This window comes from Rattus norvegicus, chromosome 8 (assembly GCF_021556685.1).
Source record: "Rattus norvegicus strain SHRSP/BbbUtx chromosome 8, alternate assembly SHRSP_T2T, whole genome shotgun sequence".
Classification (NCBI taxonomy): Eukaryota; Metazoa; Chordata; class Mammalia; order Rodentia; family Muridae; genus Rattus; species Rattus norvegicus.
Genome location: NC_141541.1, coordinates 115309705 through 115336170, shown reverse-complemented (window position 1 = coordinate 115336170; position 26466 = coordinate 115309705). Strand labels below are relative to the sequence as shown.

Sequence of the window (26466 nt, the reverse complement as noted above, 5' to 3'; positions counted from 1 at the left end):
CAATAATAATAATAATAATAATAATAATAATAATGTGGTGGTGGTGGTGGTGGTGGTGGTGGTGGTGGTGGTGGTGGTGGTGGTGGTGGTGGTGAAGGAATTAAACAGTTCATTAGAATGAGGCCCACTGCAGCCTTCTTCAGGCACCTGCTAGATGGGCCTATTGCTGTACCAGGAACTTCATCACACAAATAGTCTAGTCTCCAAGTAGGCAAAAAGAATCTGAAGCCTAAAGTTATAATCTTCTCATAAAAGAAAAGTGCCAGGCCTACTGCCAGGGCTTTGGAAACCCTTTCTGCTTGATTGCCATAATTTTTCATAATTGACCTCAAGTAAAAGGATTACACTCCCTTTATTAACTTAATAAAGAAATACTGAGTATCTGCTATTGTTCTAGGATCTGAAAATAGAGTAAAGAAACATAGCTCTCTTCCTTGTGTAGTCATCATCTAATATAGGTGAATATAATAAAAATAAATATGTTTTAGTGAGATAGCAATAATTGAACAATATATACTGAGAAGTACCTCTTCTTGTGAAGGTAGTTCAGAGAGGAATGGAGGCTGAAACATTTGAGCAAAAACCAGAAAGCTCTGCATGAGGTAGAAAACCACGGTGATGTGTGGTACTCTCTATAAATGATTTTGAAGACTGTGTTTTTTTGTAATATGTGAGGTGGATCTAGCCTTTTGTTTTAGTCATTCATATGTTCAGTGTAGACTTAACCAACCTAAGAATGCCTGAGGTACTAAAGCCCTGTTCCTATTTTTAATACAGAGCTGGGAGTTTGGAATCCCTCTATGTAGAGAGCTGGCATGTCAGTATGAGAGCCTCTATGACTACCAGAGCCTCAGCTGGATCCGGGTAAGCTTTGTCACCTCGACTTTGTCCCTGACCAAAGACTCTGGGGCTTCCTGGCATGAATTTCTAAGTGATTCCTAAAGCCCTTAACTTAGTGCCATGGACAGAGACTAGATTACTGCCCTCAAGATACGTGCAGTCTGATTATGGAACAAAAGCACATACCTGACAAATGACTTTGTGATCTGAACCCTAAAAGCCACTTGTACTCAGGGAAAGAAGGCGGCATGATGGAATAGTGACTTCTGGGGGTAAAAAAACACTTAATTCATTACTTGTGGGTGTTCATGATAGCAGGGGGCATGCACGATGAGGTGCATGTGTGGAGTGAGAAGACTTGTGGCTATTCTCTCCTGCTATCCGTACAGAAGTTGTGGAGATCAAAGCCAGATCATCGGGCTTGTGCTGCCAGCGTGCTTTTACAGCTCACTGGCACCTAAGGCTTATTACAAAAGCTTTCCATCCCCACTGCATCTTATAGTCACTTCAGCACTTTGTCCTTGCTCCCTTCTTTGAGGCAAAATACTCAAAAAGTATATCAAATGTCCAGTGGATTTTTAAAGTCTTTGTAAAATCTTTCTTCATTGCCAATGCTATCTTCTAAATTATATCTTACAATTCTATCAGCAGAGAAAGAGTAGTTTAAGAACATCATCCACTACATCCTTGTCTATAGTTAAGACATTTGAGCAAAGACCAGAGATATCTCTTGTCTAAACTAGGATTTGGAAAGGATTCTCTAAAGTAGATTCTTGGCTAATTTGTAAAGGCTGCTGCCTAAAGATGGTTAAACATGAAGCTAGAATAGCCATACTGAAAAACTTGCTGACTTTGTAATATTGGACAGCATGAATGTTAGTTATCTTTTCAAATTTAAATTCTCCTAAATGGAAACCAGTATCAGTGATACGAACAACTGAAACTTCTCAGTTGTAGTTAATAGCATCTTAGGCCAAACGATAGATGAACAAGAGTGGATGCAGAGAACAGACAGAGTGGTTATGAGAGGATGGACAGAATGGTTATGAGAGGATGGACACAATGGTATTGGGAGAGAGGTATTGGTAGACAGCTGCCAGCAACCCTAGTCAAGGATCAATCAAATCCGTGTTAAATATTTACCTCTCAAGTTAAGGCCTCAGATCTTCATAGATCTGGGCCCATTCCTGGAGGAGATTGAGAACAACCTGACAGGGATGTGTTAGGCAGGCTTGTTTTCATCCAGTCGTCAGATAGCAGTGAAGAAGAAAGGAGGGCTGTCCTCTTTCATAATGCACTTCCCGGAAAGAGGCTGGTAGTGTCTGGGGATTGCCTCCCTGTTAACTAGATTTAATGTCATGCTCCCTCTTTAAAAGACAGTATCTAGTTGAGTCTAGGAGAACTTACTTTGGATGCCAACCATACCTTTATTGTTAACAGAAAATGGAGGCCAGCTACTATGACAACATTATAGAGCAGCAACGCCTGGAGCCTGAGTTCTTCCGGGTTGGCTTTTATGGCAGGAAGTTTCCATTCTTCCTTCGGGTGAGTCCATTCAAATGGTCACAATAATTTTGGTGTGTGTGATAAGGTGGGTAGGTAGGTTGGTGTGTGCATATTCACACATGCATGCAAATCTAAAAATATGTCTATGTATTTTTTTTACTAAAAGTAGATTGATAGGGTAGAATAAAGGACTTTTGAGGCTGGGGAGGAAATGGTTTTCACACTTCCCTGTTACTGCTCATCACCAAAGGAAGTCAGGACAGGAACTCACACAGGGCAGGAACCTGGAGCCAGGAGCTGTTGCAGGGGCCATGGAAGGTGCTGCTTACTAGCTTGATCAGCCTGCTTTTTTTTTTAATTATCTTTAATATTTTTTATAGTCCAGTCATTATCCTCCTCCCAGCCCACCCTCCAACATTTTCTTATCCCATTCTTCTTTCCCCCACTGCTTCCTTCACCCCGCCATCCCATACCACCCCCCACCCAGGGCCTTAGGTCTCTCGAGGGTTAGGTGCATCTTCTCTCACTGAGGCCAGACCAGGCAGTCCTCTGCTGTGTATGTGTCGTGGGCCTTGGACCAGCTAGTTTGTGCTGCCTGGTTGGTGGCTCAGTATCTGAGAGATCTCAGGGATCCAGATTAGTTGAGACTGCTGGTCTTCCTATGGGGTCACCCTCCTCCTCAACTTCTTCAGCCTTTTCCTAATTCACCCACAGGGGTCCCTGAATTCAGTCCATTGGTTGAGTATAAGTATCTGCTTCTGTCTCAGTCAGCTGCTGGTTTGGCCTCTCAGAGGACAGCCATGCTAGCTAGGCTCCTGTCTGTAAGCACATCATAGTGTTAGTAATAATGTCAGGCCTTGGAGTCTCCCCTTGAGCTGGATCCCAATTTGGCCCAGTGACTGGACCTCCTTTTCCTCAGTCTTCTCTATTTTTGTCCCTACTAGACAGGAATAATTCTGTGTCAGTTTTTGACTGTTTGATGGCAACCCCATCCCTCCACTTGATGCCCTATCTTTCTGCTGGACTCTACAAGTTCCCTCTCCCAACTGTTGGACATTTCATCTAAGGTTCCTCCTTTTGAGTCCTGAGAGTCTTTCACCTCCCAGGTCTCTGGTACATTCTAGAGGGTTTGCCCTCCTCCCACCTCCTGAGGTTTCCTGTTTCATTCATTCTGCTGGCTCTCAGGTCTTCACTTCTCCCCACCCCACCCCACCCTCCAATACCTGATCTTGTTCTTCTTTTCCCCTCCCCACTCTCTTCTCCCATTCTGGTTGCTCCCTCCTCTGCCTCCTGTGATTTTTTTTTCTTCTCCCTCCGAAGTGGGATTGAAACATCCTCACTAGGGCCCTTCTACTTGTTAACAGTCTTGAGTTCTGTGGATTGTGTCCTGGGTATTCTATACTTTTTTGACTAATGTTTACTTATTAGTTAGTACAGACCGTGCATGTCCTTTTGGATCAAAGTGACATCACTCAGGATGATATTTTCTTGTTCCATCCATTTGCCTGCAAAACTCATGATGTCCTTGTTCTTAATAGCTGAGTAGTATTCCGTTGTGTAAATGAGCCATATTTTTTGTATCCATTCTTTTGTTGTAGGACATCTGGGTGTTTCCAGCTTCTGGCTATCACAAAAAAAGGCCACTATGAACATAGTGGAACACCTGCTCCTGTGGTATGGTGGGGTATATTTTGCGTATATGCCCAAGAGTGGTATAGTTGGGGGTCTTCAGGTAGATTTACTTCCAGTTTTCTGAGGAACCTCCAGATTGATTTCATAGTGGATGTACCAGCTTTCAATCCCACTAGCAATGGAGGAGGAGTGTTCCTCTTTCTCCACATCCTTGCTAGCATGTGCTGTCACGTGTGTTCTACTGAGTACTTCTCTCCAAAGGACCAGTCAGTCAACAGAAGACATTTGGCTTTATTTAATACTTGCTGCTGCCTTCTATTCTATTCTGAGCTGCAGTATTCTGTGTTTGCTAGTAATGTGTCAGGAAGTGACTAGTGCCTAAAAATATTCTATATAAGTACCTTCCAACTCTGCCTCTAAGGCCTAGTGCCTCCACTGTGGCTCATCTTACCCAGTAGCATTAGTACTGTGTACTCAAAAACAACCTAGAGGACAGTCACTTGGCTCCCATATCCTGTGAGAGCTCCAAGTGCTAAGGTCAGCTGTGAAAAGACAAAGAAGCCTCTTTCATGACACAGGATAGCAACAGCAACTTTTCTCTTTTAGTGGGAGAAAAATCTCCAAAGGACTGGTCCAGGATATACACAATACAGAAGGATGACTTGCCATTGTGAAGTAACGGGTGGAATTTAATCTTTACTTGTGCGTCACCGCGAGATAGGATATTATACATAGAAATAAGAAACCCATTCAGAAGACAGGCTTCACATTGTATGAATAGTTTGTAAAAGTACAGTTTTTTAATGCTACAGTAACAAACTACAGTTTTGAAGGATTGTTAAGACAGGCCTCATGACACACACCTGTAATCCCAGCATTTTGAAGATGGAGACCAGAGGATCATGAGTTTCAGACCAACCTGAACTACACAGATCTTTTATACAACAACAAAAAATGTGTTTGAGAAACAAAAACTTATGCTAAACATCATATATAATACAACAGAAAACTCCATGCCTCAGCTGTAATATTTAAAATTAAGCTCTCTCTCTCAGTGGTCTAGGTTTGGAAAGTAAAGCATTCAGAAGTAGTTTCTGACACATTTTGTTCCTCTTATTATTTTTCTATTTTTGTTTTCAGTTTTGTTTTCTGGTTTTTGTTCTTTATATGATTTTTTATTAATTTATTTATTCACTTTATATCCCTATTGCAGCTCCTCACTCCTCCCAATCCCAGCCTTACAAATCTCTCCCCATTACCACCTTCTCTTCTCCTCAGGGGAGTCCCCCGGGGGTACCATCCCACCATGAGATATTCAGTCCTAGCAGAACTAAGCTTTCCTCTCCCACTGAGGGCCAACTAGGCAGTTCAGTTAGGAGAAGAGGATCCAATGGTAGGCGTGAGAAGTGGCCCCCACTCCAGTTGCGTAGGAGGCCTAGGTCCAGCCCCTGCATGCTCTTTTGGTTGGTGGTTCAGTCTCTGGTTTTGGTTTTTAAGACAGTGTCTTTCTTATAGTCCAAGCTGGCCTTGAACTAGTTATGTAGCTGAGACTGACTTTGAACTCCTGGTCATCCTGCACCTGTCTCATGAGTGCTGAGGGCCTAGTATAATGCAGTGTTAAGAAACCAACACAAGGCTTCATTCATGCTAGGCAAGCACTCATCAACTGAGCTATCCCCAGCTTTTGATCTTACTGTACTCAGAAATATTTCTCAGTGGCACTTGATAGTACCTTGTTAACAGACTTCTTTTTATAAAGTTTGTAGAGCCTCAGTTTTGTCTCCACATACTCTTTAGTCATTTTAGTCATTGTGCCAAGTCTCTCCATAGGGTAGAAGATAATTGGAATGGTTCAGAATAACTAGTTGTGTTTTAAGAATCTTTCACAGTTAAGAAATTCCTCAGTGGATCTACTGTGCCACACTAAATGAAGCAAACAGTATATACAACCCGTCTACCACTTCTGTAGTTGTCCACAGCCTATCCAGTTTCCTTCTGAGAGAATACCAGTGAAAAGTAGGACTAGTTTATATGTGTAGCTCTTGTTTCTGATAGCCATCTGTGATGTTTGACACTGTCCCTGTCACTTCCTTCTGAGCGTGACTAGTTTGGACTTAGAAGGCTGGGAAATAGAGCAGATATCCTGCATCCATCACACCCGTGCCAGCGACAATGTCCTCTATAGCTTTTAGCATGTGAGGTACAGTTGGCAGTTCAGCAGATCCTAGAAGCTCCATAGGTTGAAGTACGACTCCTGTTTAAATGACCGTTCCTTAGTATCTGCTAATGCTTCTGGATCTTCATGATGCCGGAGATGAACTAAAAGTAGGAAAAAGTTGTTAAACGTCTAATGAGAGTGCAGGATTCTTAAAGTAACAAACATTTGAAGGTGTCCAGGTAAGATTATACCAATACTACACACTCAATACAGTATATAGGAACTGCAGAAAACTAAGTGGACCAACTACACAATACTGGTAACTGAGTGTAAGAAAACTAAAGTGTCATCTGCAGTATTCCCTACAACCTATATATAGCTGCTCACTAATGTGAGCATGGAAAGATGCCAACAAACATAACCACAACAGTGGTCTCTTCTGATTTCCCAGAATCAGTCAGTGCTAACACCCAAACAAGATTCAAACAGAAAGGGACTATAATCAGTTCTGACCAAGAGGGACACAATTTTTAGAATCAACCCTGCCTGAATTAGGTTGCAATGGGAATTTTTTTTCCTCTTAGAAAGCCATTTCCTAACAGCTTCAGTAGCTTAGAGCAGATTTTCCAAATTGTTGTTGTTGTTTATGTCTTTGGTGATACCATCTGCAGACCAACTCACAGTGTGGTGGCTGCTGTAGTTTTCCTTCAGGGGAAAATGCCGGCATGCAGAGACAACTTTACGTTTCTTCTTTACAGCACCTGGTTGTCTTTCCTAGCTTTCTTCTTCTCATAGCAACTTGTATCCAGTGGCATCCCCTTCCTACTGTCATTTTCTGGTGAATTAGCATTTTCATTGGCAAATCTAGGAATGAGAGACAAAGGAGAAATCGGCACAAGGGTTTGAAGCGTCCATGAGAAGTGGTGTAGAGGTTAGGCATTACCAGGGCTCACCCCTAAGGCAGTGTATGACTTGACTTATTCAGTGCAGTCCATATGATGCAGAGAGATCCGCAGAGCCTGTGCTCCAGGCTGCATTCCATTGACATTTATTGTTCTCAGATGGCTTAAAGCTGTCCTCATGCATAGAAAGCTGGAATTGTATTTAAAGCCTAAAACTGCTCTGATTATTTCCAGTTCCAGTATCTTAATACATTTCAATGCCTACAAATCTCAGCCAGCAAATGGGAAAGATCACATGACCCCCAATATATTTAAGATCTCATTAGGAAAATTGCTTTAGCCAGTGAGCAATAATAAGTTTAATATATCAAGAGTCTTGTAGTTCCCTGAGAGTTGGAGGGGGATGAGGACTCAGTCTACTAACAGAGTCTAGACATCCACATTTAAGATGTAAAACAGGTCAGCTTTCACTTTTTCTAAGAAGTACTCATTCTTGGCTAAAAGAAAAAAATGTCTATATTATAACAGATAATACAAGAGGAACAGCAAACTCTTTCTACTTAATAATTATAATTCCTAGGAACATTTCAAGGACTAGGCTTCCATGACCTATAATGACCATGCAGCCCAGACATTTCAAAAGCGGTATGTTTGTTACTCCAATGATCAAAGGTACTGTAGTAGTCTGGTGTGATGGTTTATGCTTACAGTCCCAACCCTTTGGATCTATGGCAGGCAAATTGTAAGTTCAAGGTTAGCCTGAGCTACATAGTGAGTTGTAGAGCAATCTAGGCTCCTAAATGGAGAGCCCTTGTCTAATTAAATACAGAGACAGAAGTGGGAGCCAAGTGTAGCAGTGTACCCTTGTAATCCTAGCACTTGGGAGGTAGAGGCAGAAGGAGCAAACAGTGTCATTCTAGGGTACATAGTCAGTTTGAGGGCAGTCTGAGCTACATGAGACCTTGTCTCCAAAAAAAAAAGAAAAAAGAATAGTTGAACTAAAGGTCAATAAAAGAGATGAAAAGAAATATACAGTAACTAGAAACCAGGAGCACCTCAGGAAAGTCCTGAGACAGAGCAGTTTCTTTGGTTCTTTTACAAAGAATGCTTGAGTGTCAATTGTATTCTCAACCCCAATTTGTAAGTCATATCTAATTCATGGTACATTCTAAGACTGCTAGGGTCTGAAAGCCCAAAACAACCTAAGCAGGCTCAAGACTCCACACATAGCAAGATGTTTACTTGGATTAGGAAGCAGAGACTGAGCAGTCAGGGACAATAACACAGACTGTCTGATTGCGTTTTCACCCACTCATCTTAGTAAGGATTTAAGCAGATGACAAAAATGTATGGTGCTCAGTCCCTTCCTGTCCATTGGGGCCACAGAGCAGACTCAGGAGCTGAATTACCATCCAAGCCAGAATGTTAGAGTTTTTAAGTTCAAAACCTACAAATATCTGTGCCAGGTTACAGTTAAATTTTCCATCAATCAGAATCATTCATTCTTTCATGGTTAGGAACAATCATTATGTTTTAGGGAACAAAAGGAGGAAGAAAAAGAAATTGGCTAGGTATCTGGAAAGCTCCCCTGGAGCCTGGGAACTTGAGCTTAATTTTACCTTATGATCAAAATGGAGTCTGAAAACAAAATGGCAGTACTTAGGATAAGCCTGTCCCTCTCCTCCCCCCCCCCTTCTCTCTGATCCCAACAAGACATCATAATTTTGGATGAGGTAAATTCAGTGCCTGTTGTCTCATATTTCTTTCTTCTGAGCAAGAATACCCTGTCAACTTCAAGGTCACTTTTACCTTCTCACATACACCTCACAGAACATGTCAGTGTCTCAGATTCATAGAACTTTTGGACAGGAAGGACTAGGCATGCAAGTAACAGTCTGGCTGTTCAGTGTGGCTTAAAGGCTCCAGTAGTGGAAGAAAAACAAAGAATGATAGGAAGTATCACTTGTCAGTCTGTTCTTCCTGCTTACAGAATGTAACCTACTAGCTGATTCAAGCATACAGAGTCCCCCGGCTAAACCACATGGTGTCTTCCCTTCCTTAAGCTGCTCAGTTCCTCTATGGCCAATGGAAGTAGATCGCACAAAGGGAGTGCAAAGTAGGCAACCACATCATTTTGTGGGGATGCTTGCTTACATGGTCAGCTACTCCTGCAGCACCCCTGAATACACAGGCCATCTACTTCTTTAGTTCACTCAGCTTTATATCCTTGGGACACCTCACAATTATGATTATCTACTAATCTTCAAAGAGACAGGAAAACATCCAGACCTCTTTTCTTGGGGGAGAATCCTGTTTCTCTTCATATGATCCATGAAAAAATTGTGGGGATTATGTGCATGTTAGTGGATGTTGAAAGGCCAGTTCTTCAGAGGTACAGTCAACCCTCTATGTCCATGGGCTAAACATCTGCAGATTCAACCTCCCACAAACAGAACATCTTGGGGGAAATTCATCTGTACCAAATGTATACAGGCATGCTCTTTCTCGTCATCATTCCCTAAATAATACAATAAAACAAGTTTTATAGACTTTACATCCTGGTATCTTAAGTACCCTAAAAATGACTTTAAATGGCTGGGTGTGGTGGTGCATGCCTTTAATTCCAGCACAAGGAAGGCAGAGATAGATGGATCTCTGAACTCAAGGCCAGCCTGGTCTGCAAAGCTAGTTCCAGTACAGCCAGGGCTACACAGAGAAACTCTGTCTCCAAAAAAAAAAAAAAAAAAAAAAAAAAAAAAAAAAACCTTAATAATGACAATAATAATAGTGATGACAATGGTGATGGCTTGCTGTATCCAAGAAAATATGCTCTACCTATAGATGAAGGTATACCATTACATAAGGGGCTTGAGCTCTGTGGCCTTTGGAGTCTTTGCTGATAATAGATTTTCATTCTGATTTACCCAAATATGTGGCTCATTCTTATTTGAGTTTACCCATAATGATAGCTTTGGGTCTCCAAAGGCTGGCCTGTGATCAGCTCTGCCCCAGGAGTATACACCTGCCTCTTATACTGATACACCCTCATTTTCTTTTTTCCCTACCCTTAAAACTCCCCACCCCCACCCCCGTTTGCTAAGGCATGTCAAGACAGGATGCCAGTGTGATGGGACTTGCTGAGATGGGTCTGGTGAGCCAGCTGGGCAGGCAGTATGACTAGTAGGCTTCCTAAAGTTTTTTATTTGTGTAAATATGTATGTCTTTGTGAGTGTATGAACATGTGTGTATACACATTAAAGTCAGAAAGAGGTGTCAGGTGTGCTCCTCAATCCCTCTTTCCCTGATCCTTTGAGGCAGGATCTGTCCTGAACCTGGGTCTCACATTTTCTCCACTAGGCTGGGAGGCAGTAAGTCCCAGTAGTCCTGTTCTCTCTGCTCACCTCAGAGCTGGGATTGCAAGTGTGCATAGGACACCCAGACGTCACATGGTGCAGGAGCTGAGCTCTGCTCCTCTTGACTGTGCAGCAGGCATTCGTAAGCATTGAGGCATCTCCAGCCCCTGTTCTAGGAGATTGTACTGGGGCTTCTAGCTGTTCCCACATGGCCAGCTGCGAGGTACACAGAGCAAAAGGAGTCAAGGGTGTTTTGTTGACAAGGAGACTTTAGTCCACAAAGAGAAAAGCTGAGACCTAACCTTAGCCAAATGTGTGATGCGTGCATCAGGAGACTGATAAAGAAGGATTGTTCTATTCAAGGTAGTCTGGCCTGTGTGATGAGACTGAGGAGGGGGAGAAAGAGAGAAAGACTGAGATTTGATTTGTTCTGTTGACTTGTCTGCAGAGAAATTTGCTACCAAAGTGATTTATCAGTGTAGTAAATAGTAGATACTCACTATGTGTCAGCACCATGGCACTCTCTCCTTAGCACACACGCTAGTCTCTCCAGCCACCCCTGGGCCAGTTCTACAAACCTACATTATTTCCATCTATGCTTTCTTGTGGTTTGGCTGTTGCTTGGATTGTTATCATTCTCATTCATATATATATATATATATATATATATATATATATATGTATATGTGTGTATGTGTGTGTGTGTGTATATATATATATATATATATATATATATATATAGAGAGAGAGAGAGAGAGAGAGAGAGAGAGCTTGCTTGTCCCCATTCTTCTGTAACAGACTTACGAAGTGGGCCTTTTAGTATTTTTTTGATTCTTCTAAAGTCCCTCTCCTACTTTGCTTCCTTTCACAAGTATTCCTCCTTCCCCCAACTTCCTGGTTGTCTGTACTCTCTTCCCAGGACTACCACACCACAGAGATAGTGTTTCTTCCTCTGTCCTTCTTCCTTCTCTCCTGTCATTTCTCTTTAAGTCAGGAACTAAGTACCATGCCCTTTACCTGTACCTTGTTGTGGTACAAAAGAGGCTCCTAGAGTATGTTTATGGGATGAGTAACTGCTAATCTGTAGAGATGGAGACAATGGACATGCAAGGTATAGAATGTACTTGGTTTTGCAGAATAAAGAGTATGTGTGCCGTGGTCATGACTATGAGAGGCTAGAAGCCTTCCAGCAGAGGATGCTCAGCGAGTTCCCACAGGCCGTTGCTATGCAGCACCCCAATCATCCTGATGATGCCATCCTACAGTGTGATGCTCAGTGTATCTTTTGAAACTTGGTAGAGTGGGAAGGGCTGGGATCCTGAAAGGTAAGTTTCACCCAGTCAACCATTCCTCTACCATGTGGCTGGCCTTGTTCCTTTATTTAGGTTACCTGTCATCCTAAACCTGGGTGTCTTTACTATTGAACCCGCATTTAGCAAGACACTCCACCCTCATGAGAGCAGTGGCATGCTATTGGCCAGGGATGGAGATAGAAGCTGAGTTCAGGACCTAGTTGTCAGACCAGTTACTGTCATGAGTGCAGTGTCTATGCTGGACTCCATGGGGCCTGGTGAGGCAGTCAGGACCAGTCGCTGACTTTGAGCATGGGTTTATTCTGCTTTTACCATCTGTTCTGCTTCCCTGTGCAGTTACTGTCCTAGTCTTTGTTAAATTGCCTGTAGCAGAGTGACAGAAAGGAGGAGGATAGAGAATGGCTGTGATTTGATGGCACTTGAAAGTTTCAGTGAAAACACTGGCCTGCTGCTCATTACCCATTTTACACAGCTTTCTTTAAAAATATGTGCTAGTCACCACGTGGCAGACTTGTTCCAGAGAGAAGAGAGCAAATAGACTCCCATTCATGTTCTCTTCACAGAGATGTCAGCATTATAATTAAAAGGTTGTTTTGACTAGGCCTATGACATGGGCCTGTAATCCAAGAGAGGCTAAAGCAGGAAAATACCAAGTTTAAAACCTGCATAAGATACAGGGTAAATTCAATGCTAATCTGGGTAATTTAGTGAGACTCTATGTCAAACTACAAAAGGGGCTAAAGATATAACCTGCTGGATAAGCAGTTATCTATCATTCCCATCCCAGAGTCTTGGTTTTAAGCCCTAATGTCATCAAAAAATAAAATAGAAAGAAAAAATGAAATGAAAAAAACCAAAAAGGCTATTTTCTATTAAAGCCATTTAGCTACAGTGGGTAGTCCCAGACATTTATTCCTACATCGTGGATATTACATCTGCTTGCTCAATGCCACTCTCAAAAAGGCAGCACAGGACACTTGCCATTCTCCTTGGCCCAATGTTCATGACATTCATTGTTGGAGCAGGAAGGAAGGGGGCAGATAGGGAGCTTTGACTAACTGTGCTTAGGTCTGCTCTGCACCTTAGGATGCCTCTACCTCCACCACGACTCACCCTAGTAAGGAACAGGGCTATAATGTACTACATCAAGGAGACAACAAGTGGATACCACTCCAGCCTTTTTCTTTGTCAAGTCTAGATTTCTCCTTCACTTCATGTCCAGATTTACAGATCTATGCAGTGACACCTATTCCAGATTATGTGGATGTTCTACAAATGGACAGAGTACCCGATCGTGTCAAGAGCTTCTATCGTGTCAACAATGTGAGGAAGTTCCGGTATGATAGACCTTTCCACAAAGGCCCCAAGGACAAAGACAATGAATTCAAGGTAAAGGATATGGGAAAGTGAATGCAGTGTCCATAGTAAGTCTGGGGCAAACCTGGTTCTTGGGAACCCAGGTCAAGTGTAACAAAATTTGTCTAGTCTATACTTGTCTGTGCTCTTCCTGCAGAGCCTGTGGATTGAGCGTACCACGCTGACACTGACCCACAGTTTGCCTGGCATCTCTCGATGGTTTGAAGTGGAAAGAAGGGAACTGGTAAGCTAGACCTCAGGAGGTTTAAATTCCCTTTTTCCTTAGCTTCATCTCCAGGGAGCTTTCTCTAAGGACTAAAGAACAAGCTCTGGCCACCTGCCTGGCCTTGGCTCCTTAGCTTTGATATCTTCTTTTATCTGTCATAGGACACTCCTAGGCTTTAGGTATTCTTCAGTTTACAAATGAAAGGAAAAATTCTCTGAGACTCCTGGAGCCAGAAATGACTGATGTCCGGAACTAATCCTCCTCACTATTCTTTGCACTTACAGTCCCTGGAATCAGAAGAGAAATTAGAGAACACCTAGGAAGTGTTCCTCCTAAGGAGGAGGAAGCAGAATTAGCATCACACGTGGTAGCTCTGTTATCAGGAATGTGATGAAGGGTTAGTACGCCTGAGAGGACTCTGTGTTATGCGCCCCCAGGTGGAGGTAAGCCCTCTGGAGAATGCCATCCAGGTGGTTGAGAATAAGAACCAGGAACTGCGAGCTCTGATCAGCCAGTATCAGCACAAACAAGTGCATGGCAACATCAATCTGCTCAGCATGTGTCTGAATGGTGTCATTGATGCTGCTGTCAATGGAGGCATTGCACGATACCAGGAGGTAAGATGGAGACAATGGCCAAACCCCAGACAGACAGCCTGGCTAAGGACATGGCTCATTAGCTCCTTTTCCCAAAATTATAGCTCCTTGGAAAACTTTCTAAGCTAGTCCTCTTCTGGAAGAGGTAGCTAGTTTGAGGTGGTTCTGAGATAAAGGTCACTCACTATTTCTGCAGCACAGATGTTTGGTGGGGGCTTCCCCTCCCCTAATCTCTGTGAGATGAATAATTTATCTGATTATAGAAATTAAGTATCCTCCTGGGGTCCTTCATGAACCAGGTACCTAAGAGACAGGTGCACATCAACAGGCACTGGCTCTGCCTGGCATACCCAGACCATCCAGACTTGGAGAAGCTAGAGCTAGCATCCAGTCTCAGGAGATTAGGCCCCACCTTTAGTCTTTCCCAGGCACAGAAAACACGCATTTCCTTACTGATAAATTTTTCAGTGAGGCCAGGCTGGAGGTGTTGGCAAGACACCTATGAGGAAGCATTCTGGTTCCCTTTTAAGGGCTCCATCTGAATAGTTATCTTAGGAAGAGTCTTCATTACCTGACCTTTCCTTTCACAGGCCTTTTTTGATAAAGATTATATCACCAAGCACCCAGGAGATGCCGAGAAGATCTCCCAGCTCAAGGAACTAATGCAGGAACAGGTATGGCTTGTAAGACATGAAAATGAAAGGTCCATATCAGTGAGAGAAGTCATATATATATAAATGACGCGGTTCTCAGAGGCTGCTCCCTGCTTAACAGAGAGACCTTATCTGGCAATTCCCGTAGGTCCATGTTCTTGGAGTTGGGCTGGCGGTTCATGAGAAGTTTGTGCATCCAGAAATGCGACCTCTGCATAAGAAGCTGATTGATCAATTCCAGATGATGAGGGCCAGTCTGTACCATGTAAGCTGACCCCATACCTTCCCAGATTTAGAACCAGATTTCACTTCCTCTAGGCCTATAAATACAATCAAAGAAAAGGAGGAGGGAGGGTGAGGTAAGAGAGAATCTGTACCTGCCCCAGGGGGCTGGAGAGGTGAGGGTAGTGAGCACTGTACCCTAGTTGTTTAGTTTGGTTCACTGGCTCCCAGAAGGAGTCAGAATCAGAGACAAATAACATTTTTCCTGCCACTGTGTTAATAGAGTTTTTCACATACAGAAAGGGCTCATATGCAGGAGTTTATTTGGAGGTATTTTTCTTTCCAAGGACCTTAAGAATAAAGGTATGACCTGAAAAGGCCCTCTTATCGGCTCCATTCTTTTCTCTTTACCCATTTTCTTCTCCCCATGTGTAGACCTCCTCTTCTTCATTCTTTTCCTCTAATTTCCTTTCTTTCCATCTCAGTTTCCTCCATAATGGGTTGTGACCCAGGATCACATCTAAGAAAGTTTTTGGCTCCAAGTACTTTAATTCTGACTGCTCCTAGAGGTGTAAGACAGTTCTTAGGCTACACCAAACCCCAGATTGCCTACCTAAGTCTACCCTGTCTCTCTATTCTCCATAGCAAGTTTGCCAAAGAACTAACGCACATAGGCAGGACCTGTAACTCAGGATCAGTTTTCCTTGGTGTGATCTTAAAATGGAGTGATAGCTGTTGAAGATAATGTTCAGGTGGTCCTGAGTCCCCGAGTCCCGATTCATATCACATACCCTTACCCAGTTTTTTTTTCTTTTTTTCGGGGCTGGGGACTGAACCCAGGGCCTTGCGCATGCTAGGCAAGCGCTCTACCACTGAGCTAAATCTCCAACCCCACCTTTACCCAGTTTTAACCACAGGGTTGATCGTAAATTATTTCTAGAACAGACTTTGTGTTAAATATTCTGGTTCCCAGACCTAAGTGGCCATGAACCAAATTACCTGCCACTACCTGGCAAACTCTCTGCTCATTTTACTGAAGGCTACCAAATATAAGTATTAGGAAAACAAAGACATATAGCTGTCAGATGGTGGGCCATGCTGTCTTAGACAAGTTCCTCCAGGGATGATGTAAAGTCTCGGGGAAGGCTGAGCCATCCAAGGACTGAGTGAGCAGTCCCTCTTGGAACTGGCCTGCTTTGTTCTTGGATGCTGCAGGTTGTGTTTCTTTTAGTCCCTCAAGACTCCAGGGCAGGCCTCAGCTGTGTCCTCACAAGAGTGGACAGCATGAAAAACAAAATAGGAAAAGAAGCTTGCACAGTATGAGAGACTGACCTACTTTCAAGAGAAATTTCTATAGCCCACAAAATGTCTCCTTCCTGGGAAGGTCCTCCGTGGTGTTTCACGTGAGAGATGCAGAACATAAAGGCTTCCCCTTAAAGCTGAGGTGGCTGATTAGTAAAGAGCTTGAGTAGCATCAGTGAGTCTGATGGGGGTTCTACCTAATTACACTAGCTTCTGCAAATACTGCTGGGCTCTGCTCTTGCAAACTTCTCATCCCAACTGTTAGCTCATGTAACATAGAGCTTGGCACCGCAGGAGGTGCCCTGTCACATCTCTGCAGTCAGAGCACTGCAGCAAAGGCACAGAGTGCTCATCCATATGCGTCCAGGCCCATATTGTGCACATTACAGAAACAGGATAACAGTGTGCCTGCTTTGGAAGAAGAAAGAAAAAATTTGCTTCTCTAAGTCCAGCTCAGAAACATATCCAATAGACAAGAGCTTATATCCATCATATATGAAAAACTTGAGAAAACCTGGAAGATTGTGCTTTAAAATTTTCTCAGTGTCACAGAGACAGAGACCAGTATATTTTCTGTCACCCAGTGGTGAAACTTTAGAAGTTTCTGTCAAGAAGTCTACATACTTAGTAAAAATTTAATTATACTAAAATAGAACTATGCTGTTTTCAGAAATTTACATCAGCACTTAGTTTCCTGTTTCCCTATAGACTGCGTCACAGGCAACTTAACTCAGATCACTAAGAGCTGGGCCACTTAGCAATCCAATGAAACCCAGCACCAGTTCTTATGTAAGAGTTCGCACTGACGGACAGCTGAATAATAAGTTCTTCCTCTCCTCTGTCCCAGCCATTGCTCTATGTCCTCTGAAATAAGGAAGCCTGTTATCACTTTCCTATAAACTCATGTTCAACTTCGGCATGTTCAGATGTATCTGCTAGTGGAGTTTACCTGGGACTCCATAGCATCTGGTCTAGGCTCCCATGTGCTTAGGGGAGTGGTCAGTACTGAAGGTATGACTGTCCAGAAGAACCAGAAGTATCATATGGTTCTCTTTTTGTCCATTTGTTTACATTTTTACCAGCAGACAACTTATCTCCACCCTTTATTTATCTATTCTTTTCTCTCTATGAACAAACATTCATTTCTCAACAGGAGTTTCCATGTTTGGATAAGCTGAGTCCTGCATGTTCAGGCACCAGCACCCCACGGGGAAATGTTCTGGCATCCCATAGTCCCATGAGCCCCGAGAACATCAAGATGAGCCACAGGCACAGGTATGGCCTTAGGGCTGTGAAAGTTTCCTCCAGAGAGGTGAGTGTGGGGGATAAGCACCAGAGGAAAGGAGCTGGAAAGAAGAGCACTTGTATATAATCATGTCCCCTCCTTTCCTCTCCCCTCCACAGCATTGCCTTAAGCAGCCCCTGCACTAGACAGTATCATCTGACCTGCATCTAAGTAGTCACTGTCCTACATCAGAGAAGCATGCACATGGTACTCTAGGTACACAGAGGAGGGGAAATTGAGTAAGTCCTGAAAGACAGTTTGCTAGGCAGGAAGGAGTCCAGGTTAGAAGAATGACATGACAGGATCCAGGCAAAGGAGTGGACACATTCATGTTGTAAACAAAGCAGCCTGGCCTATCCAGCAGGAGGAGTGGAGCTCAAGGACAGAGGTGCAGGATTCCCCAGCAAGTGAGGCAGAGAGGCCAGGCCTGCTCAGCATGGACCTTAGTTATGTGAGCCTTTGGATAGGAGCCCAAAGAGAATGAAGACTTTTGATTGTTTTAAGGAAGAGAGTAATGGTGGTGGTGTGGCCTTCAAGTAATGATTGCACAAAACTCAAGAGTTCTGACCTCAGCAGTCTCAAGTGGGAATACTCAAAGCCTTATGACAGGAAGCCAGGTTTAGGAAAGAAATCCACTACAAGGAGTCTCTGGCTTAGATTTATTTCCCAGCATGCAGCTCAGTAGAGTGGCCACTCAGCTAATGAGAGAGTAATAAATGAATAGAGGGCCTGCTAGTAGTAATAGGGGAAAATTGTTGGGAAACTTGTAGTCATAGATAGTTTACATCTATCTCTTTTGATAGTGTCCTCATATCAGTAAGACGCCTCTGCTCCCAGAGCAAATCTCTCAATAATGCTGGATCAGGCAGTGTTCAGACTGACATTCCATAAAAAGAGTATAGGATCTGTGACCTGACCTGATCTGCCTTTCATTCCTCCTGATAAACTACTATTGCTTTCCTCCTGAATGGCTGTAATCCATTTAACTCTAAAGGGATTGCATTAGTGGAAGCCTTCTCAGGCCAGTGGCAGAGTGAGGCTCAGAACTCCTCTAGGCATCAGACAGGTATGAATGTTAGCTATAGACCCCCGCAAACACATACTGGCTAAGGCTCGGTGTCACTGTCATACACCTCCGTCCTCCTGCTGCCTAGCATGCTTCCTTAGCTGTTCCTGATTCCTCCCTCTTTGCTGTTCTTGCTCACAGCCCCATGAACTTGATGGGCACAGGCCGCCATTCATCATCCTCTCTCTCCTCACATGCATCGAGTGAAGCAGGAAACATGATGATGATGGGTGACAACTCTATGGGTGAAACTCCTGAAGACCTCTACCACCACATGCAGGTACCCGAGCTATGCAAGAATGAACAGGGTACTGTTGCTAGAGGACTCAGCTTTCTGGAGTCTGATCTGATGGCTGGAAACTCAAAATTTCTAGCTTCTGGATTCAGAACACACATCTCTATAGCTAGCAAGGCTGCCTTCTTTCTATATACCACAACGAGCCTTAGGTCCCATGCCTTATTGTACAAGCAGGAAGTCTAGCTTCAGACCTAGCTGCTGTTATGGATTGCATGGCAAAGACCGTCTACCAAACTAGCCTCCTGTTTGGCAGTCCTGATAGCTAAGTCCTTCTTTCTTCTCCATGTGCAGCACAATAGAGTCAATGCTCAATGTGGGTGGTCTGGATAGTCCTGAGTGCATGCCATCAGCCCAGCCTCCAGCAGGGTCTATCACTTGGCCTGGGTCCTCAAGGACATGAGTGCATAAGCCATTTCTCTCTGTCTCTACCAGCTTTACAGCACTGACCTCGTGCTCATCTCTCTTCCTTTGCAGCTTGCATATCACAACCCCAGGTACCAGGGCTCAGTCACCAACGTCTCTGTTCTGTCCTCATCCCAGGCAAGCCCTTCTTCCTCCAGCCTGAGTTCTACTCACTCAGCACCATCCCAGATGATCACCTCCGCCCCATCTAGCACCCGAGGTAAGGATGACGTGATGCTGCTTGATGAAGAACACAAAGTTTCCTGAACTCTATTTGTCTTCCTTTCAAATGTCCTTATATCTTTGAGAGTGGCCTTGTTGTCACCAAAGGATACTGAATTCCTTTTGTAGATTGATAAAGTTAGAGGGAAATATCAGGGCAGGTAAGCTGGAGTTGTCACCAGCAGCCTGGAGGAGAGAGATTAAAGAGGAAGAGAGAGTTAAACTTTCTGAGTTAGAAGTCAGAAAAGCAGATAGGCGCAACGATGTAAACCTACAAGCAGCCGTGAGGATGGCAATCTGCAGGGAGCTTAGGGACAGCACAGGCGCTCTGAGTGCTGGGACAAGCAGGCTTAGAATTGGGTAGATGTCCAGAAACAAACAGAAAGAGAAAGGAGAGGGAGGTTTGTAGTTGAGTGAAGAGTACCAAGGATGTGTTGGAGGACAAGAGGGGACTGGGCAGCTGATGCTTCTGTGATTTGGGGAGGGGGTATTTTGTCTTGGAGTTTTTTGTTGTTGTTTTGAGATAAATTCTCAATTTATAGCCCCTACCTGGTGTAGAACTCAATGTGTAGACCAGGATTACAGGAAATCACAGAAACCCACCTGCCTCTGCCTCCCAAATGTTGAGATTAAATGTGGCCTCCTTGTGCAGGTTTTATTGATGGGCACAAAACTGCCTTCCTAAGGGAATGGCCTTGAGTGTACAAAGGCTATTCCACATTTTAGACTCAGTAAAGAGGAAATATTTAAGTTTGACTTAGCTTTGTGAGTTGTTCTTGGCACACCTATGATAGAGGTAAAAACTACCTGCATTTACCTGCATTTATTGTCAGTTTTACCTTCTAGATTTCTTAGCTTCTAGATTTCTTAGGCCAGTAATGAGTAAACAGCAGCATTTATTGCTGTCAGTTTACCTTTTGGGTTTGTTTGGGGCCAGTTTGGAGCCTTGTTACTGATTTAGGTCTAACCTTAGATACAGCCAGCTTGTACATCTTCATCACTTACTGAAGGGCCGGTATTGTTTATTTTTAATATAGCCACAGAAGGCCAGCACTTGGAAATGTTATATTCATCATGCAGATTCTCCATTTGTGTGTAAAAGTCTGTCTCTCTTTAATTGCCTTCAATCCCATGTTTACCAGGGTATTTACTTATCACTGATCAATCATATTTGTCACAGAGTACTCTGGCATTGCTATTCATATGCCTTAAATGGTGCCTAAAAAGTGATGGCTACTTAGGTTCATTCACTCTCTCTGCCTACCAGCCCCAGTACGGTGTTAGAGAATGCTTATATTGTCAGCACCCAGACTTTGGGGATTGGGTCACCTCTCTAGCTGACTGGAGATCCTGCTCTGGCAGTATTTTCTGTCATTCTGCTACTTGGTAGCCAGTGTTGCATTTCTACAACAGTAAAGGGAGAAAACTTAGTTCTTTCCCACTGAAATGCTTACTAGGCAAAGTGGTCTGATCCTATCAACCAGTCACTGGCTATTGAGTTTAGGCTTCAAAAGGATAAGTTCTGTTTCTTCTGATTATTTTATACACAAAGACAGTATAAACTTATAGCAGTGAGAAAGAGCTCTCTCCAAATCCCTCTTCATACAAATCCGTGAGGCCTGCAGTAAACACAATGGAAAGAAGTGATGTAGTGTGTCCTGGTGGAGAGATGTGATGACCAGTCAGGAAAACCTTGGCAAAGTGAAGAGAAGCAGGTAAGGTTAGGGCAGAGCACTCACAGACTAACTTAACCACCTTTTGACTGTGTTCATATGTCCAGTGAGGAAGTGAATGCTGAATTTGGGCTACATGTCTTCACACTCACCAGCCCTCTACCAATATTGCTTTCCTTAACATGAGCTAAGGGATCCAGACAAGTAGGACCAAACTTTAGGAAATAGTCTATGAAGGTTGCAAACAGACAGGACTGTTTGTTATGTAAAGGGCCTACTAAAAGATGGCTTTGGGTCCAGGGACTAAGCCACTACCCAAAGGCTATGCATGGACTGACCCTGGACTCTGACCTCATAGGTAGCAATGAATAACCTAGTAAGAGCACCAGTGGAAGGGGAAGCCCTTGGTCCTGCTAAGACTGAACCCCCAGTGAACATGACTGTTGCGGGGAGGGCACTAATGGGGGGAGGATGGGAAGGGGAACACCCATAAAGAAGGGGAGGGGGAGCGTTAGGGGGACATTGGCCCGGAAACTGGGAAAGGGAATAACATTCGAAATGTAAATAAGAAATACTCAAGTTAATTAAAAAAAAAAAAAGATGGCTTTGGGAGTAGAAAGGAAGGAAAGCCTAAGACATAGCTGTGAGTGTCTGGACACTGGTATTCATGGTGTCTTTCAGTAAGAGCCATGATCAGAGCTGCAGAAATAGACTCCACACTACTACCCAGACTTTGCCACCTTCTTTACCTCAGGGCTCCTAGATATCCTCAGCAATATCCAATGTTGTGTTTGGCTGTTCTTACCGATTATTAGTGGATATTTTGGCATACTCACTGGCTTCCTCCTAACTTTCTGTGTATTCAGCTCAGGGCTCTGGCCTATGGCCTGGGTCTTCCTTCCCTCCTCCTTACAGCTCTCTATACCCAGAAGTCTGTCTCCTAGGTGATCCTAAATCCACTGGCAGTAAGATTAACCATTACATCATCATGTGTCCCTATAGCAAACTAGTAAGTGATTTGGTCACTCATATGCTTTTATTGAATGCTCAGTGGAAATAATGTGTATGACTGATCTAAGAAGCACATCAGTGTAAAATAGAGGAAATTCTCCTGCTTATCTCCTTATTTCTACTACCTTGTTATCTGTTGCTGCATAATAGAAAGTGTTCTCAAAACTTACATATTTTAAAACAGTTGTCTTAGAATTCTGGATTAAAAGGATGTGTCATGAGGAAAGGAACATAGTTGAAAAAGGAAATCATTGATGATCACCATTTTTAGAAACAAACTCTCCCCAGTGGCTGAACTCCAGAATATTACACAGAGGAAAGTTGAGAAAAACCCCTTCCCTCTCTAAGGCATTAAGTGTTAAATAGAACTTGGCCTAAGGCAGGAAACTGAGCAGAAGCAAGAAGGAAACAAGGGAACCACTACAGCATCCGAATAGTCTATACACAGCCATCGTGCCATTGGAGAAAGTTAGACGCCCACACATCTGTTAAGCACCGTGTAGGACATGTGAAGGAAGCACACTGCATAGGGCCAGTGGGATGGCTCAGTGAGTAAAAAACACTCGACACACAGGCCTACATGACCTGAGTTCCATCCCCATTACCCACAGTGGAAAGAAAGAACTGACCCCCAACTCGCACACTGGCTTATAGGTGCTGTCACTCTCTCACACAGTGTAAAATCAAACAGGTTCTTAAAAGTCCACACATCATCATGGGAAAGACAATGTTTTCAAATGAATGTGGCAGTGTAATAATGGAAGTACTCTTGGCAAGCAAGGCAGTGAGTGGTCTGTTCGTTTATTAATGTCTTCTTGTGACCAGTGAGGGGAAAAGCTTACTTGGATAAGGTCTGGAGTGGAATCATCCTCCTCACTCAGAGATGATTAGATCATTGTCCTTCTTTGGCATACCCACTGACACCCTGTGCTCTGTCTGGTTCCTGTAACTGGAAATCTGTGAAACCAGTGCCTGCAAAGAACAGACTAATTCTTGTAAGTCCATGGCTCCCCCTGGTGATCAAAAAGCAGATTACCTATGAAATAGATTTGTAATCCAGGGGCAGTAGGACCCAACTAGGACCTAGGCTTTATTGGCTTGCACCTGAAGCAGTTCAAACGTCATATGAATGTACAAGCCCTCATGGTATTTAAATGTCTTAACATTAACATCACCCTTGTTCCACCAAGAGACTGGCTACCTAAGGCAGAGACAAGTGAATCATCTGAGTTGAAGAAAATTAATGTACAGTACTCCTTTGTTAGAACACAAGAGGGGCACCACAACTGGAGTTTTAAAAGAGAACATAAATACCAGTGAAGCCACAAAACAAGAGGTTAATATTTCTAAATAACATACTTTAAACACTCCCTTGTCAGTGAAGGCCACTGTAAAAGATAAGTTCTAAAGCCTGCACAGAGGTTCTCTTAGGACAGCAACAGAAAGTTACAAACATAACTAGAAAAAGTTACTTGCTGTATTTACACAGACCTTTTGGACTACAGTGGATGCAAGAATTTTTCAAGGACTCCTATAGTGATCTGGCTGAAGACCTGGGTTTGCTTTGCTTGAATTTTTTTTAACAGTGCTGGCACCACAGGCTCAAGAGAGCCCAGGGAATGGTGTGTTTCAGGGACTCAGAACTCAGGATCTGCAGAGATACCTCTCAGCTGAAGCCAGTGAGCTAGTCTCCACCGCCCAGCTTCTCAGAGCTGAGTGAGTCAGAAGCAGTGGGATCCAGATGACTTTGCCTTGAAGGGACTGGTGGATAGGCTGTTGTCTGATTCAATAAAGTGTGTATTTGCAGAACTGTTCCTACCACTCTACCACAGGAAAGCCAGTGCATTATCTTACTGCTGCTATAGAGTTTTCTTAAGAACTACAGATGGTAAGTCCCTCAGTGCGCTGATAGCACCTCAGCCAGACTTAACTACAGTGTCTTCATAGAAAAGGACATGAAGCTGGATGGTGGTGACACAAACCCTGATCCCAGCAGTCGGGAGGCAGACGCAGGCAGATGTCAAGTTTGATGCCAGCATGGTCTACAGATCAAGTTCCAGGACAGCCAGAGCTGTTACACAAAGAAGCCCTGTCTTGAGAAAACTACCAACAACAACAACAACAAAAGAGCCTAGGTCTAAGTCCCTTAAGTTCTTGATTAGTTATATGCCTATGAGCTCAAGGGCAGGCCAGTATCAAGCCCACCTGTGTGTAGAGTCCTGGGCTTCTAGCTAGACTAGACTGCCTTTAAGAGCTGCAGTAGGGCTGACAGGTAAGCAGAATCAAGGTCTAGGAGCCTACCATCTAGAAGGGATATGCCAAAATGGAAGCCAGCAGAAAATAGAATCACTGGTGTTTGAAGAAGGTAAGTATGTGTAGACCCAGTATGTTGAATCAGAACTTTGTGCTTGTTATTCCAAGTGTCTCTTGTCTTTGTGTTATGGCTCTGTCACAAGCTGGCTTTGGCTCCCACCTGAGCCCTCTAGAAGAGGCTAGTGTGCAGGCCATGCCTCTGCCCTGAGGTTCAGAAACATCAAGAACTCTCTGCATTCAGCCTTCAACTTCCTTATCCTTCTCCTCTGGGTATGGGGGTAGCCTCTGTCAGCCAACATACCAGATCTTCACCATCTATCCACTAAATCTGCCTCACTCCTCTCGTGTTTTGCTGAGTTAGTTCACCCTAACTGTGAGGGATACCTATCCTGGTCCCCAGTCCTAAGGATGCACGACCAATGAGCCTTCCATCTGTGGTTTGTCATCTGTTCGTGATTGTTCTCACTTGGTTACAGGCTCTCCCTCTCTGCCAGATAAGTACCGACATGCCCGGGAAATGATGTTGCTGTTGCCTACACATCGGGACCGCCCAAGCAGTGCCATGTATCCAGCAGCCATCCTAGAGAATGGACAGGTAGCAGACCTCTCGCCCTGACTAACTGTCCTCTGCTACAAGTGTGTTGGCCTGGGCTCCTTCATTGCTTTTGCTAAACCTTTGCACAGTCTTGCATGCCTCCCTCATTCTCCTGTAAGAAGGCTGTTTGACTCCTGGTTTGAGGACAGTGAATCTGAGGGCCAGAATCAAGACAGCGTAGGAATGAGGCAACAGGGCTGAGACTAGACTTGCTTGGGTATCTAACCCTCTGGCCAGCTTTCTCAACTACTCATTCCCCATTCCTCTGGCATAAGAAGTTGGCTTTCATAGCATCTTAGGAAAGCTAGAATGAGCAGAGGTGTGAAGACGTCTGTGTGTTTTGCTAGGGTTGCTCTTCAAACTTAGTTCTATAGACACTGTGCTTGAACCAGCAAGTAACACTTAACCTTAGGCAGTTTGCCCCTGCCTTTCTATCCAAGCCCATAACTGTCCTGGACCCAAAGTGCCAGGAGTTTCTAAGTGGAACCTCTCAGATCTGATGGGAGCTGCTCAGCAGAGCAATGGGACCTTCCAGACTCCAGGTTTGGGTGCTGCTTTCTCTCCCCTTAATGCTAACCTGGATCTGAGTGGGGTTCTCCCAAGAGTTAAGACCTATCAGTGCTCATGAGGCAGACAGGGTCTTTAAACCTTTCTGTCAGTGGAAATGGAAATGGAAAGATGTGACAATAAAATAATGGATACACCTCTGTCCTACACAAGACAACCTTGGTGATGTCTCAGTATCCATGGAAGTGCTCTGATCCATGTACTTGGACTGCGGAATCAGATTTCCTAGGGCTGGTGTGGAGCTCTTGGCACATCTCAGCATGAGCCGTCATACTGCTCTGATATCCTGTGTGAGCTTAGAACGCCCTGCCTCCTGTAGTCCATACACTGCCTCCCACAATGTAGCTGGCTGTTTTCACATTCTGATATTTTTCTCCTTCCCTCAGCCAACAAACTTCCAGCGGGCCCTGTTCCAGCAAGTAGTTGGAGCCTGTAAACCCTGCAGTGACCCTAATCTGTCTATGGCTGAAAAAGGTACTTTCCTCACTCTAGGAACTCTCTTATGTTTGTCCCATCTTGAGTGTCTGACTCTTGTTCTTGAGTTATCAACTGTCCAGTCCTGAGCCACAACCCAATGCCCACCCAGGCCTGTCTACCTAGACACAGTGCTAACCAGTTCCTCCGTCCACTGTTTAGACCCACTGTCATGGATCCTGTTTGTCTATCTGCATCTCTCTCTCCAGGGCCCACCCTCATAGAGGCCCAACTGCCATCTGCCCTGAGTTATTCACTGTAACTCTGGCTGTGTGGGCGTCCACTCTCCTATGCTCTTCCTAATCGCTTCTAGAATTTAGCATGCCTAATGGTCCCTTTGGGGCTTCCAAAACTCCGTGGAGCTCAGGATGTACTATGGCCAATGAAAGCCCCCAAAGGCATGGAAAAGATACACTACAGTGAATTTCCCAAAAGTAAGTTTCACATGGAAAGCTCCGGGCTTCAGTGAAGTCCCGTCATTCCTTAGCCACTCTGGCCAGT

At 43.9% G+C, this 26466-nt stretch overlaps 1 protein-coding gene and 1 long non-coding RNA gene across 17 annotated transcripts in view; one reads left to right on the top strand and one right to left on the bottom strand.

Annotated features, from left to right (window-relative positions):
- The window catches only part of Dock3 (dedicator of cyto-kinesis 3), a 355025-nt gene that overhangs the window by 321430 nt on the left and 7129 nt on the right, over positions 1 to 26466 (top strand). For 8 of the 14 annotated variants that reach the window (XM_087562344.1, XM_087562339.1, XM_087562337.1 and 5 more), the window contains 13 exon segments: positions 778 to 864; positions 2281 to 2385; positions 11528 to 11669; positions 12927 to 13093; positions 13218 to 13304; positions 13724 to 13903; positions 14473 to 14556; positions 14684 to 14800; positions 17213 to 17334; positions 18552 to 18690; positions 19183 to 19330; positions 24806 to 24924; positions 25878 to 25965. In XM_087562344.1, coding sequence (XP_087418470.1) covers positions 778 to 864; positions 2281 to 2385; positions 11528 to 11669; positions 12927 to 13093; positions 13218 to 13304; positions 13724 to 13903; positions 14473 to 14556; positions 14684 to 14800; positions 17213 to 17334; positions 18552 to 18690; positions 19183 to 19330; positions 24806 to 24924; positions 25878 to 25965 — 1585 coding nt within the window. 14 annotated transcript variants of the gene reach the window in all.
- The window catches only part of LOC148004340 (uncharacterized), a 29183-nt gene continuing 7473 nt past the window's right edge, over positions 4757 to 26466 (bottom strand). Inside the window, exons 2-3 of one of the 3 annotated variants that reach the window (XR_015628047.1) lie at positions 6898 to 7000; positions 4757 to 6297 (exon numbers count right to left, since the gene is read on the bottom strand). This is a non-coding gene — a long non-coding RNA (uncharacterized LOC148004340). Of the gene's footprint in view, positions 6298 to 6817; positions 7001 to 26466 lie in introns of all 3 variants that reach the window. The other 2 variants (XR_015628046.1, XR_015628048.1) reach the window with 2 other exon arrangements.